This window comes from Octodon degus, unplaced genomic scaffold, assembly GCF_000260255.1.
Source record: "Octodon degus isolate 3935 unplaced genomic scaffold, OctDeg1.0 scaffold00038, whole genome shotgun sequence".
In the NCBI taxonomy this organism is placed as follows: Eukaryota; Metazoa; Chordata; class Mammalia; order Rodentia; family Octodontidae; genus Octodon; species Octodon degus.
The window spans coordinates 10,171,488-10,186,640 of record NW_004524614.1 but is presented as its reverse complement, the minus strand read 5'-3'; the positions used below and the strand labels follow the sequence as shown (position 1 = coordinate 10,186,640).

The window sequence follows — 15,153 nt, the reverse complement described above, 5'->3', positions numbered from 1 at the left end:
AAGATTCAGCAACATGCTGTATACAAGGAAAACATTAAACTCAAACTCAAAAAGGAATTCATACTAAAAGTCAAAGGATGGAAAACAAAGCTCTGTGGAACAGGAAACCAGAAATAAGCACAGGTATCTTATTTACAGACAATGTGAACTTCAAACTAAGAATAATCAAGAGATAAAGAAGGTCACTAAATATTTGTTAGGGGAAACCTTTGAGAGGAGGTAAACAATCACGAATATGTATGCACCAAATACGGAAACACCCAACTATATAAGATAAATATTAATAAACATGAAAAATTAAATGAGCAATGACACTGTAATGGGTGACCTTAATATCCCACAGTCACACATAGATAGGTCAACCAGGCAAAAACCAGCAAAGATATCAGAACTGAACCAAACCTGTGAAGAAATGGACTTAGATGCTTATAGTGTTTCACCCAGCAACATCAGAATACACATTCTTCTAGCTGCATATGGAATGTTCGCCAAAAACACCATATACTAGCCTATAGAATATCATCAAGTACATGCAAAAGAACTGAAATTGGAAATTAATGTCAAAAGAAACTGCAAAATTCCATGAACACATGGAAATTAAGGAACACCCTCCTGAATAACCAATGTGTAGATGAAACTAAGCACTTAACATGTAGCAGCACCATCAGCGCATCCACCTGGACTGGGTGCCAGGCACTGGCACAGGCTCTTGCACAGGATCAAAGCACATGCTCCACTCCTTCCTGGGCTTGCACTCAGGGAGCAGCGTTGTCCTGCCTAAGTCACCACTCCGCAAAGGAAGTGAGCATGCAGTGACTGGCCTCCAGCCTTCACATCCTGTTTTGATTCTCCACGGGCTGAATCATTCTCTCTCCACCCATGTCTGCTACCTTTGCTTCCTCTGTGCTGCTTCTGAGGGTACCTGCCAGTCAATCTCCTGTGTGAAAGCTGACTCTATTTTCCCAAGAACCCAACATAAGAAATGATCTCAGTTCATTCTGTATCACATTTCTGTAATCTAGTAATACAATGTTACCTTGAAAATATAGTGAAGTTCCCATTTTATGACCAACACTCAAACGTTGCATTTGGCTTTGTTTTGGCAGAATGAAGTTTAAGAACCTCTGAGTACAAGTCCAAATACATTCACAGAACTGTGACCTGGGTGGGCTGGGTTAGCTCTCTGAATGAGAATTTCCTTATCTTTGAAGTGGGATGAAAATGACAATGTAAATGAACAGCATTCCCATAAGGACCACAGGAGATGCTGCCTAAGATTAAGAGGTAGAAAGAAATTAAAACAGTCGTCCTCTGAGATATATCATTTTTGATGATGGGAGATTGAGAAGTGAAGAGGTTGGACCATGAACCACATGGTAAGTGCTGAAACAGCCAAACATAAACTGCAATCAGGCTATATTATTCTGCCAGGGAGTGAGGTTTGAGGTGAATAAAAGGTGGGGAAAATGTTTCACAAGAGGGAGAGAACAAAAAGGTATTCTAAGCTACTGAAGAACACTTTAAAGGTAGAATGGGTTAAATGTCACACTGTGTCAGGAATGTAAAATTGTACATTTCATCTGAGGGGTGGTATTTAAGTAACAAAGAAGGTTGGAGAGTTTTTTAGGGCACAGAATCCACCGAAGATTTTAAACCAAGAAGCATCTTGATTAGACCTGGGTGACTATCCAGTGTAAGGTGCTACTTCTTTTCTTTGGTACCAGGAATCAAACTCAGGACTTTGTACTTGCCAGGCAGGCACTGTGCCACTGCACTATATCCCCAACCCTGTATGATGACACTTGGAAACTTCCTAATATATTTTCTTTTCTTTATCATGTAACATCAAATTACATTTGTTAAAAAAAGGAAGTAAAAAACTGCAAATGAGGAATGTTCTAGCATTTCAATTAGTACACTGGGTTACTTGCTGAAGTGGGGAAAATCATCTCAAACTTTAAGACAATGTCCTCTGTGGATAAGGAATAGAGTGGATGCAAACGGGCCTGTACTATAATTGAAGAGGAAATATACAGGTATTTCTTAAGTAAAAACGAAAGTAGCCAAGAATCACATGGGTTGTGGCAGGGCTCCTCTTTCTCTTCTCTCCCCTCGCTTCATACCACCTGCTTCAGGACCATGGACCTAAGCTCAAGTGAGCCTCTACAAAAACCCAGGCTCTCACTGACCTCATATCCCTTGAGGTGCTCTCCAGGGAGCTGCCACACAGCCACTCCCCACACCAGCACCCATCTCCCGCCTCCAGGAATCTTCAGCTGGGCCCTCTGGGTTCAGTGCACCTCCCCTACCCCTGACCTTGCCAGTAGCTGCTCTTACTTGCTTTGCTGAAATGGAGGCCAGGCTCTCATCTGGTGGCACAGCTGTCCCCACAGATCTCTCACTACTGATCTCTGGGGTAGGGTAGGTGTCCTTGCTCTTGGTGTTGCTCACTCACCCTAGAGAGAGTCAACTTCGAATCCTGCACATCCCTGGGCACTCATTTCATTCTTGATTTTAGCTCATCATTCACTGTTCACTTTTCTTGTTTGTGTTACTTACTCACTATGCTAAACTACAACCCTTCTTAACTGCAAGTTAATGTAGCTAGAAAAGCACCACTGTCTTTGCTACTCTTCTCTCATTGCTGGGACAAATACCCGACACCCAAAATGAAGGAAGGAAAGGTTTATTTAGCTCACAGTTACTGGAGGTTTCAGTCCATATTCAGCTGGCTCCAAGGCAGCAAGGCACACAGCAGAAAGCAACCTTTCCTGGCGGTAGCAAAGAGCAAGAGCACAAAAGGAGGAGCGGCAGCAGCTCAAGCCACTAGCTTCTCTTTCCACCTTACACTGTAATGCAAACTACCTGCCCCAGGGCAGGTGCAGCATCCACACCCACAGTAATCAATCACACACTCCAGAAGCTACGCAATGACTGTATGAGGCTTTGGGGGGACACCTATACACAAACCATAACAACCACACATTTACGAATATCAACCCCTAGTGAGCCAGGGCAGTCACGGTATATGCAGCTGGAACAGTCACTCTGCTACTTCTTGGGGCAAGGACTATATTTCCTTTATTATGAAACCTACACTAGTCTTTCCTACATTCTTGAGTTGTCTCTGCTCCCTGCTTCACTGAGGCAATAAGCAAACGGAAGTCTGCCAAAATGTCCCCTTTCCATCAACTCTTCCACTTGCATCTACACCCAAATATTTTACCTATTTTTGCTCATCTCTCATGCTACCTAAGGCTCTACATTGCTCAAATCAGGCTTTAGTGCTCTGCTCTCCTCCCACAGTAAAAGTGACCTCATTCAGCCCACGGCTTCAAATATCACCTGTATGTTACGACTTCCAAGTGTTTCTCTACCTCAGACCATTCCCCAAACAAATTCCTACTCAACCATCAGGTAGACACCTCTACTTAGATGCCTAATAAGCACGCAAAAACAGTACCTAAAACAGTTCCTGACTTTCTCCACAAATCTTTTTTGATAGTCTTTCCTTCTCAGTAAATGACAACTCCATTTTTGCAGCTGCTGAGACCATCATGCGCTGTCCTTCTACCTTCAAAATGTAACCATAATTGTATTGCTTCGTGCCACACCTACTGCTTTTGTCTGGGTAATTACCATCTCTTATATAACCTCTTATAACAGTCTCCCACTGGTTTCCTTCTTTGCACCTTCACCTTTCCTACAGGATTTTCTTTACCTAGCAGTCTAAGTGATCCTGTGAAAATCTCTCAGACCCTGTTCCTTTGCTACTTGAAACTTCCTGTGGCTCCTTTTCACTCTCACAGTAACAGTTAAAGTCTAACAAGGACCTCCATATGGCCTGGTCCTTCACAGCCTCTCTTCTGACCGATACTGGCAGTAGGCACTGTTACGCCGTGGCCTTTGCAATTGTGTGGATGTTCTCTCCCAGGTGCCACAGGCCCCATCCCTCACTTCCTTGAACTTACATGAAAATATAAAACTCTCATGAACTCTTTCCTGCTCTCTCTGCTAACGTTACATTTTCTTTCCTCTGACACCAACTCTTTTTCTCTACTTTATTTTTTCCCTTATTGATCACAAAGGAAAGTACAGATGTTACTTACTTGGTTTGCGGTAGTCTCTCACCATATGCCATAATGCCAGCTCCCTGATAGGAACTCTTGTCTGTGTGCTCACTGCTTATGCACCCAGGAGTAGAACAGTGCCTGGCACATAACAGTCATTCAGTAAGTACTGACTGAATAATGAATCAAAGCTACTCACCCTGTAACACCACCAAGATGTACGGGGGGAGGCACAGCATGATCAAGATGAAAGTACTCAGGCTTTCACAGAGAGCACATTGACCAAGTAATGGCTGTGACTCATCCACATGGCTGACACTGACAAAGGTTCTACAATCTGAGGTACAGGATCTCAAGATAAATCCTGAGGGGATTTCATCGACCTTATCAGACCCAAAAGCTACAACTCTTGCTGCATAGGTCCTGCTTTACCTGCTTTACCATCCAGCAGAAAAGTATAAAAACGAAGTATAAGAAATAAAGCCATGGGCTGGCGAGATGGCTCAGTGGTCTAAAGCACCTACTTGGAACAAGCTTGGCAAAGCACAGGGACCGCGGTTCGATCCCCCAGCACCACATGCCAGCCAGCCCCGCCCCCTGGTGGGCTGAGCTGGCCACACACACACACACACACACACACACACACACACACACACTAAATAAATGTTAAAAAAAATGGGTTTAAAAAAAAAAAAAAAAAAAAAAAAAAGAAGTAAAGCCATGGTGTTATGTTGAGCTATAGGGGACTCAGGTCAACATTTTCTGACATTGCCAGTCAAGCGGAAGACCCAATACTATTATGAACTACTGAACTCTTTTAGAATATTTTGCTGAGTTTACACACCTATATTTAAAATGATGCAACTTAACAAAAAAAGGGGATACAGATGAATGTCCATTTTGTATCTGTGTATTCAAAGTGGTTAGGATAGATATATAGTTACATTCTCTTAATGAATAGAGGGATTTGCTCTAATGGTGTTTGTAAATAGGATATCAAGTCTACATCTTGTACAGCAATTAACCACTAGGAAGAATGTATGTAATGTGTTAATTATTGAAACTGTCCTGCCAATTTGGTTTGAAACTATCTCATTGCTATTTGTTTCTCAATAAAATTATGGAAAAAAATAAAATAAAATAAACTGTCAAAAACTAAAAAAATGAATTGATATGACAACAATGTAGCGGTATAAGAAAAAAAAAAAATCCTTACAGCAGCAAAACGCAACTAACTAAACAAAACACATGAAGAAAACAAAGCACCTATGGCAGCCCAGAGGTGTCCTCTGTGGTGAGCCTGGGGGCGGGATGGAAAGACATTGATAAAGACAGAGTGCAACCCCTAAGAAAACAAAAGTTAATAGAAAACTTCTAAATTCTTCACAGCTGATTCGAGCTACTGAACTTAAGAGCACACAGTCAATAAAAAGTTGAACAAGAGATGGTAAGTAGTTCTACAAGATGAAACAAAGGAGAATACAGGGCCAAAGAAACACAAAAACACATCTTCACAGTGGGACAGATATAAGGGAAATTTAACAAGGAAAAAGACACAGACAAGGGCAGGCCAAATAGCTCAGTGGATTAAAGCACCTGCAAGCAGGCACAGGGGCTGGGGGTTTGATCCCCGGGGCCTGCTGTGCTGGCCCCTGGCCTGCTGAGATGGCAACTGAGACTGGGTGTGGTGGCGCACACCTATAATGCCAGCTCTTGGGAGGCTGTAAACAGATGGATCACTACAAGTCTGATCTAGTTGTGAGACTCTGAACACCTGTATTCCCTGAAATACAAACAAACAAATAAATATAAGAAAAAAAGACAGACAAATAGGGTGAATAAAGGACATAAAGGCTGGATATAATCCTAGTGAATGAAGATAGAAAAAAAGAAATGGAAGCAATCAGATAAAGGCAAAAATGTAAAAGCTGAATAAGTTAGAAGTCTGAATGCTCAGTTTACTGAGATTATAATTATTTGATAGCAATTACTAGTCTGCTGCAAACATTTTAAAAAATTAAATAGCATAGCCAGGTGGGGTAATGCATGTCTGTTATCCCAGCATTCAAGAGGCTGAGGCAGGAGGAACACTGTGAGTTTGAGGCAAGCCTAGGGCTACATGCTGAGTGAGTCCAAGGCCAATATGAACTACACAGTGAGTGATAACTGGCTGCTCTAATCACTAGGAACAGTTTATAAGAGTGCTTTTCATATAATTCTGTAAGAAGCTACACTGAAATGCTCTGTGAGTTACCTTTTTTTTTCACAACAGAAATTACAAATCCAATGAGGTCCACCTCAGAACAAGACGGCTGAAAGTCTGGATCTAACAGTCTGTTGAAGCAAAGGGCCTCCCTTGGGTGATAGACTTGGGATAATATTTCATCTGAAGCCTACAGAAAACAAAAATCAGTATATACAAAGTATGAAATAAAATTTACTCATTAAATTGAAATATAATAAAAGTTTTGTACCGTTAATTGTTGATATTGAGTTTTTTTTGTTGCTGTTAACTGTATACTGGCTTTTTCAGATTTGCTTTTAGATTGTGACGCTGCAAGATGATAAATTCTGTATCTCCTTCCCTCTGTTAAGAGTGAATATAAATCTGATGATGGTCGCCATATATTCAATATAACTGTTTAGAGAAAGAAATGGAAGATAACAGCAGGAAGAACTGGTAATCATTGCAACTCTTAAAAATAAGCACAGACAACAATAAAAATGGAAGGATTTTGTTATGACTGTGAGCAGTGGTGCCCATTTTGTCCCTCTGATATACATTATACTTTACTTACTAACTGTAACCTTTTAAAATTAATTTCATTTTAAAAAATACTGATAAAACATTTGCATACAAACCTGAATAACTTTCTGTCCTCTCATAGCTTACAACACGCAACTTCCACACAGTTGTGACGTCCCTTGATAGGCCCAGGTCCTCCTGCTCAGCAGATTCCATGGCCTTCCTGAACTCCACCTGGATCTGCGCCTGTCTCTTGTCATTCAACATCTGTCGGTAATTGTTCAACACTCTTATCTGCTCTTCACTGAAACAACCCTGTGACCATTTAAAATAGTGAAAGAAAAAACAAAACAGAAAGTCCATCTATTATTACTAGGTTGCTTTAATTAGGAATATAATACAGCAGATATGAGTTCACTTTTTTTTTTTTTTTTTGTATTTTTAGGGAAGGGTCTACAGGGTGTTCAGGGTCTCACTACTAGATTGGACTCGTAGTGATCTGCCTGCTTAGTCTCCCAAGAGCTGGGATTACAGGCACACAGCACCATGCCGTCTCAACTGCAGTCTCAGTGTGCCCCAGGGGCAGGGCTAGCACAGCAGGCCTGGGGATTGAACCCCCAGCCCCTATGCCTGCTTACAGGCACTTTAATTCGCTGCTGCTGAGCTATTTGGCCGGCCCTTTGAGTTCACTTTAAAGGCAGAGATTAATGTACTCAGTTTATCATGTAATATTCTCAAGAGCTTCAAACTGTTTATTAATTCTTCTGAAAAATTAATTTCCCTTGGGGAGAAATCCCCCAATTATAAGTGTACTTTAATCAACTGCCACCATCCGCATTATTAATGGCTAACTACAATATCTGAGGCATGGATCTGTGTGTGGAAACTACTGATTCATTTAATCCTCACAACAGCTCTCTGAGATAGGCACTATCACATTTCACAGCTGATGAAACTGAGGCACAGGGACAGCAATACTGCACAGCCACACTGGAGAAGGTCTCATTCTAAAGGATAATTGCATGAACTCTGTGGAATAGTAGATATGACTGAAGACAGATGTGTAATACAGACACTTTCATCTTTTTGCCTCAAATTTTTCTCAAGTTGCTCTCACAAATTCCTAACAGGACCTCTTAGGAATTTTACTCAATATAGTGAAAATGAACAAATAATAAAATATAATATGAAATGGAATCTAGATATGTAACACACTAGCCTGGTGTTATATACAGTTTAACATCTAGGTGGCTTGTGGGTTTGCTCAGTTGTTTCAAGTGCCTTGTCGGACAGAGTCAGTCAGGTGCAGGGGACTGTAGTTCAATCCCCAGCTCCACAACCTCAGCAGACCTGCCCTTAAGGCAGCCTGGGCTACCAAAAAAAAAAAAAAAAAAAAAAAAAAAAAAAAACAACAACAAAAACACCCTCTCCAGTTTTAGGGTCAGGGAGATGGCTCAGTAGAATAAGTGCCTGCCCGGCAAGTGCAAGGTCCTGAGTTCAATCTTACTGGGGGGAAAAAAAAACAAATGACATTCACCAGTTTAATATCTGGAAGAGGCTATAAAATCTTTATATCACTAAAGGTCATTCTAAATACATTGATAACCTTCACTATATACACACATTTTTTAAAAAACCCTTCATTAGGGCCAGCCAGATGGCTCAGGGGACTAAAGCGCCTGCTTCGGCCGAGCATAGTGACTGGGATTCGATCCCCGATGTGCTGCGCTGGCCCTGCCCCCAGAGGTGCTGTGGCAGCAATTGAGACTGGGCATGGTGGTGCGTGCCTGTAATCCCAGCGCTTGGGAGGCTGAAAAACAGGAGGATCACTACTAGTCCAATCTATGTAGTGAGACCCTGTACACCTTGTCCCAAATTAAAAAAACAAAACAAAAACCCTACATTTCAAAGGCCTACAATACAGGCCTGGTGTAGTGGCTACATAGTGAGCTCAAGGCTAACCCAAATGACAAGAGCAAGACCCTGTCTCCTCAAACAAACAAACAGAAGAGTTACAGCACTGTTAGTTTGAATATATATATATTTTTTAAACAAGGCTATTTTTTTCTTTATTTTTGCTATACTACCAGGGATTAAACCCAGGGCCTTCACACTGAGCTGCATCCCCAACCCCTTTATTTATTAATTTGAGAAACAATCTTGCCAAGTTGGCCAGGCCAAGTTTAAACTCATCATCTTTCTGCCTTAGTCTTTGACAGTGCTGGGATTACAGCTTTGTGCAACCATGCCGAGCAGATTTTTAAGGAATTAATGGCTATTTTCTCCTCTAAGCACTACAATAATAACACTGTCTAATTCAACTGTCATACAATTAAATCCTTAAAGCTCTACAGAAAAGCCACTTTTAGGTTTTTTATTAAACAGAAGGTAGAAATGAGAACCTGAGAGATCAGTAAATTCTGTAAAAGAGGATCAGCCAGATAAATATTTTATAAAATTTTGTAGGTGAAACTAAAACTATCTTTATGGTAACTCAGAGAATCCATAAGCATCAACAAAAAAAGCCTTGATTTAGAGACTTGCAGCAATACTCAGAGGATTTAAAACTAGACTCAATTCTCTGAAGAGCCCAAACTGTAACATCTGAGAACATGAAGGAATTCTGCTCAGATTACTCAAAAAAGTACTGTTCACATTATGATGGAATATGGTTTATTTTGTAGTGGTGCTATTTAGAAAGTTAGAACTATATTAAGTTATTAAGTAAATAAAAAATGAATGCAATAAACAACCAGTAGTTTCCCTAAAATATTCCCCCCTTCCAACAAAGTAATCTTAGAATTTGTATTAATTTAGATATTTAAGAGTCAAAAATTTAAGTTAATGGAATATTTTGATAATAGTAATTAGTGCTTTATATATTTTATATACACTACAGAAGTTGATATTAAAATAAGCTATACATAGCTATTGTATTCCCAATGTGCTTAGCTAGCAAATGATAAAGCCATGATTCTAAAGGCTCTACAATTTCTAACATGGTTTAGTGCTTCTAAAATTTTCTTTTCCTAGCATCCTTTAGGTAGATATTTATGAAATAAATTTGGTAGGACTTGAAAAAGAGCTAGAGATATGGAAATTTTGACATTGTTTGAAGTTACTTGTTTTACTTTAAAATCAACAAGTTTTGCCAGCATTTTAAAGTACATTTATTGGGGCTGGTGAGATGGCTCAGTGGTCTAAAAGCACCTACTTAGAACAAGCTTAGCAAAGCACAGGGACCGCAGTTCAATCCCCCAGCACCATGTGCCAGCCCGCCCCGCCCCCTGGTGGGCTGAGCTGGACACACACACACACATACACACACACACACAAATAAATAAAAAATTAAAAAAAAATAATTAAAGCACATTTATTTAATATATGAAGTTCTTGAAACTTCCAGAATGGTACTCATCCCCTGTAGAAGATACAGCATTCCTATCTTCCAAGAAGAGGCAGGGCTAGTCATCTGCCCCACCATCCCCTCACCTCTAGGTAATCTGGGTCTGGTGCATGTCTCACCGCTTCATAAAGCTCTGCCCCATCCTGCAGAGCACACACTTGCTGTCTCTTTAGAGCAGGTGATGATGCACACCATTTTGCTGTATTTGCTAAGAAAAAAAAAGAAACATTAATTATTTAAACCAAAAATGTAACAAAAACTACAGAACTAAGCAAATGTCACCTAACGAGGGAAGATCAATTCTTAAAAAATGTACCTGCTAAGTTTTCTTGAAAAATTTGAAACCAGTAAACTAATGTTTTTATTTTTTTTTAAATGTCACAGGCTGGGGAGATAGCTCAGTGGCATAAGTGCCTACCTGGCAAGTACAAGGTCCTGAGTTCAATCCCTGGTACCACAAAAAGAAAAAGAAAAAAAAAAAAAAAAGTCATATAGACTTAAAGTAGTAACTTGTGAATTAAGTAAATGGCTTCTATTATTTACTTATTTATGAAAATGGTATGAGCCAGTGGTGTTTTGTTTTGTTTCTGTGGTACTGAGGATTGAACTTAGGGTACTCATATTGCGTTATTTTAAGACAGGGTCTCACTACGTTTTTCAGGTTGAACTTGTGAACCTCCTGCCTCAGCTTCCTAGAGTCCTGATATTATAGATGTGTGCAACATCTTAGGCTGAGCTGGTGATAATTTTGGAAGTCCAATCTCTCTAAGATTTATAAATATTATGAACTTAAATAATATACAAAATCATGACAAAAATACATGGAAACATCATATCTTCAACAATAATGAAGATAGAAAAAATATAACTATGTCATTTTAACTTAAAGACACTATGATTTTTACTATAAACAATGATGCCATAGTGACAATAAATCCTAATTCCAGATGTAACCTGAAAAATGCTGAGAGTATGTCATATTTTACTGCTCAAGCCAATTACAAATTATATAAATGCTCAGTGCTTTGAAAAAAAGGCAATGATAATTTAGGGTAAGTTAAATATTTATTTGGGTATCTGTGTAATAAAATTAAAAAAAAATCAAGACTCACACAATTTTAAAAAGTATTTATTACTCCAAGACAACTTTGAAGCCTCTAAAACTTTGTTCTCCTATGAAAAATAATTAATCTTAATATACAATTAACTAATTTTACCTTCATCCTCTTCAAACTCTGCTTGAATTTTAGTGAATAAGATTTCCAGTTTCTTCTGTTGGATCTCTGCATGTTTTGCTGCTTCCTTTTCTTCTTCTCTTTCATTGCGAAATATGTATAATCCGGATGATGTCTTCTCCATCCACTATAAAATGTGTTATATTAATAAAACAGTAGGAAGGGAACACTGAAATTATTTGCATCAAAAGAAAAAAATACAGAGTAAGTTTCACGACTGTCATACCTGTACAGGGTATACTCTCTGCACAATGACATCAGCACAACCAACCTTTCCTCCATCACTGAACAGTGATGGCAGGCGGAGAGGGAATGGCCGAGGGTCGCGAAAGAACCCCAGCTTGGTGCACCAGCGAGCAGGTCGAGTACTGTTAGCAGATATCTGGACACACAAATGAATACAATGCTTGAGAAGTTAAATACATACTCAATTCTATTAACGTTTTCATTAGGGTTTTTATGCTTTCTTTCTAATGAAAATTATTTGCACCTAAGAATCTCATAAAGATTGGTAGGAAAAAAAAAATGATTGGTAGGAAAGTGACTAAAAAACTGTATAAAAGTAAATGTATTTCCAAAATATAGTACTTGAAAAATATTTGTACTAATATAAAGCCTTAATTATGTATTAACAATTAATAAATAATTTATTTAATATTTATCAATATGTATTTCTATTAGAAAATAGATGAATGGACTTCCATTTAAGCATATTGGATTAAAATATATTCATTTCTCCAGGTTTCCTCTAAAACCTAGGGAAACAACTAGAATTGGCAAGAAAAGATGCGGTATCACCAACGGTTTAGAAACTAAAATTACATCAGGAAAGTAAATGATAGAGTAGTTTGAAAATGATGCTAAGTAATAAAAAGGACAAGTATTCACAGAGCACTTACTCAGAGGCTGGGGCATGGTGTTAAGTGCTATCTATTAACATTTAATTTGCACAACACTCCTGAGACTTATCCCCAATTTACAGATAATAAAACTAATGTATAAGGTAAATTACATAACCTGGCCAAGGTAACTCAGGCATCAAGCTATTTGTAAGGAACCAATATGACACAAAAAAAACTGAAAGAAACACCCAGAAGTTAGAGGTATCTCTGGTGGCAGGAACACAATGTGGAATAGAAAATAGGAGAAATGAAGTAAAAAATAGAAAAGAAGTTTGTACAAACAGTTAAAACCCCAGATTTCCTTTTCTATCCCAACAGCCAGGTGGCTATCCCTCTGTCCCCTTAAAAAAGAATGAAGGAGGCTTTACTTTCTGGAGAGGCTGAACCACACACACTCTGCACTCTGAACGCTTGGCAGAGGCAGTGGGAAAGAGGGACTGAAGGGTTTTTTTTTTGTGGAACTGAGAGTGAACTCAGGCCCTTACACTTGCCAGGCTAGCACTTATTCTACTGAGCCATCTCCCCGGCGCCAAGGGATGGAAGTTTTATTAAAAGTACCCAGGAAATGATTATGAGGCTCCCAAGTAGTTTCTGTAGTCTGCTCAGCTCAGGGAAAGGTCACTAGCATGTGAAGGTCTATTAAAGACCCAAATCCCCACCTCACCACTGTGACAAGCCTCTTTTCACAGAACTCTAGTCAGTGTACCGGTGGTCCTCACTGGAAGAGGTATGATCAGCTAGCAGTAACCAGCTGAGGCAAGGCTCCTCCACCAGAGACTCAAAGAGAAAAAGAGGTTCTCACAGAGAAAAGAAATGCAGGGAGCAGGAAAAAAAAAAAGATATTAGTCAGTAGCCTTAGAAAGATGCAAAGATATTATATCCATAAAACAAAAATCAAATGCAACAACAACAAAATATTTAAAAAATAAAAAAGGAGGCCTCTCGAAAAATATGCAAGTAGACAAATTCACTTTAAGGATTAGAAGACAAAAACAAACTATTGTAGAAAACGGGGAGCAAAAGACCACAAAATTAGACCTCCCACCTAGGAGGGCTAGTGCCCAAATATCAGATAATTTAGAAGAAAAGAAAAAATTATCAAAGAACCATTTCAAGAAAATATCCCAGAACTCAATGAAGGTCACAATTTCTAGAATGTATGCCACTGAGTATTCAGGACAATGTTTAAATGATTTTTTAAAAAGCAATACAGTTCTTTACTTTGAAATTTCAGAATGCTGGGAATGAAGAACAACCTTAAAATTACCCCATATAATGAAAGATTGAAAATAAAAACATAATTAACTTAGTTATATGCTATCCTAATAATAACAGCTATTGTAGAAGCAAGAAGCTAATAAGGAAAATGTCTTCAAAACGCTAAAGGAATATTTTCAACCTAGGATTTTATATTCAGCCAACCATACCATAAGATCTGAAAGAGTTTCATGTTGTCTTTGTCGAGAAGCCTTTGAGCTGAGAGTGGTGGTGCACCCCTAGAATCCCAGCACTCCATGAGGCTAAATAGAGGACTATAAATTCAAGCCCAGCATGGGTCACTCAGTGACTTACAACACCCTACCTCAGAAAAAAAAGACAAAGGTCCTGAATTCATTTGCCAGGACTGAGGAATGCCTGTTATGAGCTCCTAGAATAAGGAATCAGTCTAGACAGATGACATGAAATGAGGGAAAAGGGCTTCTAACACAGAAGGATTTCTAGAATGGTAACTATGGAGCACACAAAGAAAATAATCACTTTTCAGAACTGAAGCAGGAATGTCGAAAGGTCTAGGGGGTCTCTGAGATGGAAATAAAGGTCATACAGGTATTATAATATGTTGAGGAGCATCATTATATAAATATTGTGCGGCAATGCATCAAGCTGCAAAAAATATTTTTCAAAGTTGTTAGATTCAGTCAGTTAGCAGCAGATTCTCCCCCAAAACACCACTAACTGAATAATCTGCCTCTTACATAAAGATCATCAAATTATCATTAATGACATAAGTAAATTTAAAATTTTAATTTAAAACTGGTTAAGAAAATTTAAGTGAATCAGTGACTGAATCTTATGTAGAAATGCAGTAATTTAATTTACCTTTAACATAAGAGAATCTGGGGCTTCAAGAGGTGAACAGGCTTCTGGAGAGCCCACCAGTTCTGCTCCATGGACAATGATCTTCTGACCCACACCCAGTCTCCCATTCTTTATGAGAGCAGACAGAGGAGGGTCTAGCTGAGCTTTGACAGCATACCACCCATCTGTAAGTTCGATAATGGCCACTTTCTTGGTATTTGAACTACTAGTTCTATTGCTAAAGGTTTCAGATGTATTCATGTTGGATGAAACAATGTCAGAAACACAGAGGACAAGTGTTTTTGCAGCTGTATCATCCCTTTCCGTTATCTTCTTTATAGCTGATCTTCTGCTTCTATCAATTTCCATGTCATATCTAAAAATTTTTTAAAATGCTAAATTAGGAATTGTGCCTCTACAATTTCAATGCTACTAAATAGCTAAGAAAAGTTATCAAAGAAATACTGCAATCTAGAATGTTTTAGTTAGAAAGACATTGTTTTATATTGTTAAAATATGAGTACAAAAGTCAAGAGAAAAAAGCTGCGCTAGCAATTCATGAATAATGGATCAAATTAGTAAAGACACAGCAGAGGAGAGGGAAGCAAGACAAGTGGCTGCGTGAGGGCAGGGAGATGGTGAGAGAACAACGTTATACAACAAGATAAGCGGCTGCATGAGGGCAGGGAGATGGTGAGAGATCAACGTTATACAA

General features: G+C 38.9%; 1 protein-coding gene across 1 annotated transcript in view; it reads right to left on the bottom strand.

Annotated features, from left to right (window-relative positions):
* The window catches only part of Brca2 (BRCA2, DNA repair associated), a 90,423-nt gene that overhangs the window by 9,886 nt on the left and 65,384 nt on the right, over positions 1-15,153 (bottom strand). The window contains exons 17-23 of the mRNA XM_004631134.2: positions 14,460-14,814; positions 11,684-11,839; positions 11,440-11,584; positions 10,309-10,430; positions 6,933-7,131; positions 6,545-6,708; positions 6,325-6,463 (exon numbers count right to left, since the gene is read on the bottom strand). Of these exons, the coding sequence (XP_004631191.1) occupies positions 6,325-6,463; positions 6,545-6,708; positions 6,933-7,131; positions 10,309-10,430; positions 11,440-11,584; positions 11,684-11,839; positions 14,460-14,814 (1,280 nt within the window). The remainder of the gene's footprint in view (positions 1-6,324; positions 6,464-6,544; positions 6,709-6,932; positions 7,132-10,308; positions 10,431-11,439; positions 11,585-11,683; positions 11,840-14,459; positions 14,815-15,153) is intronic.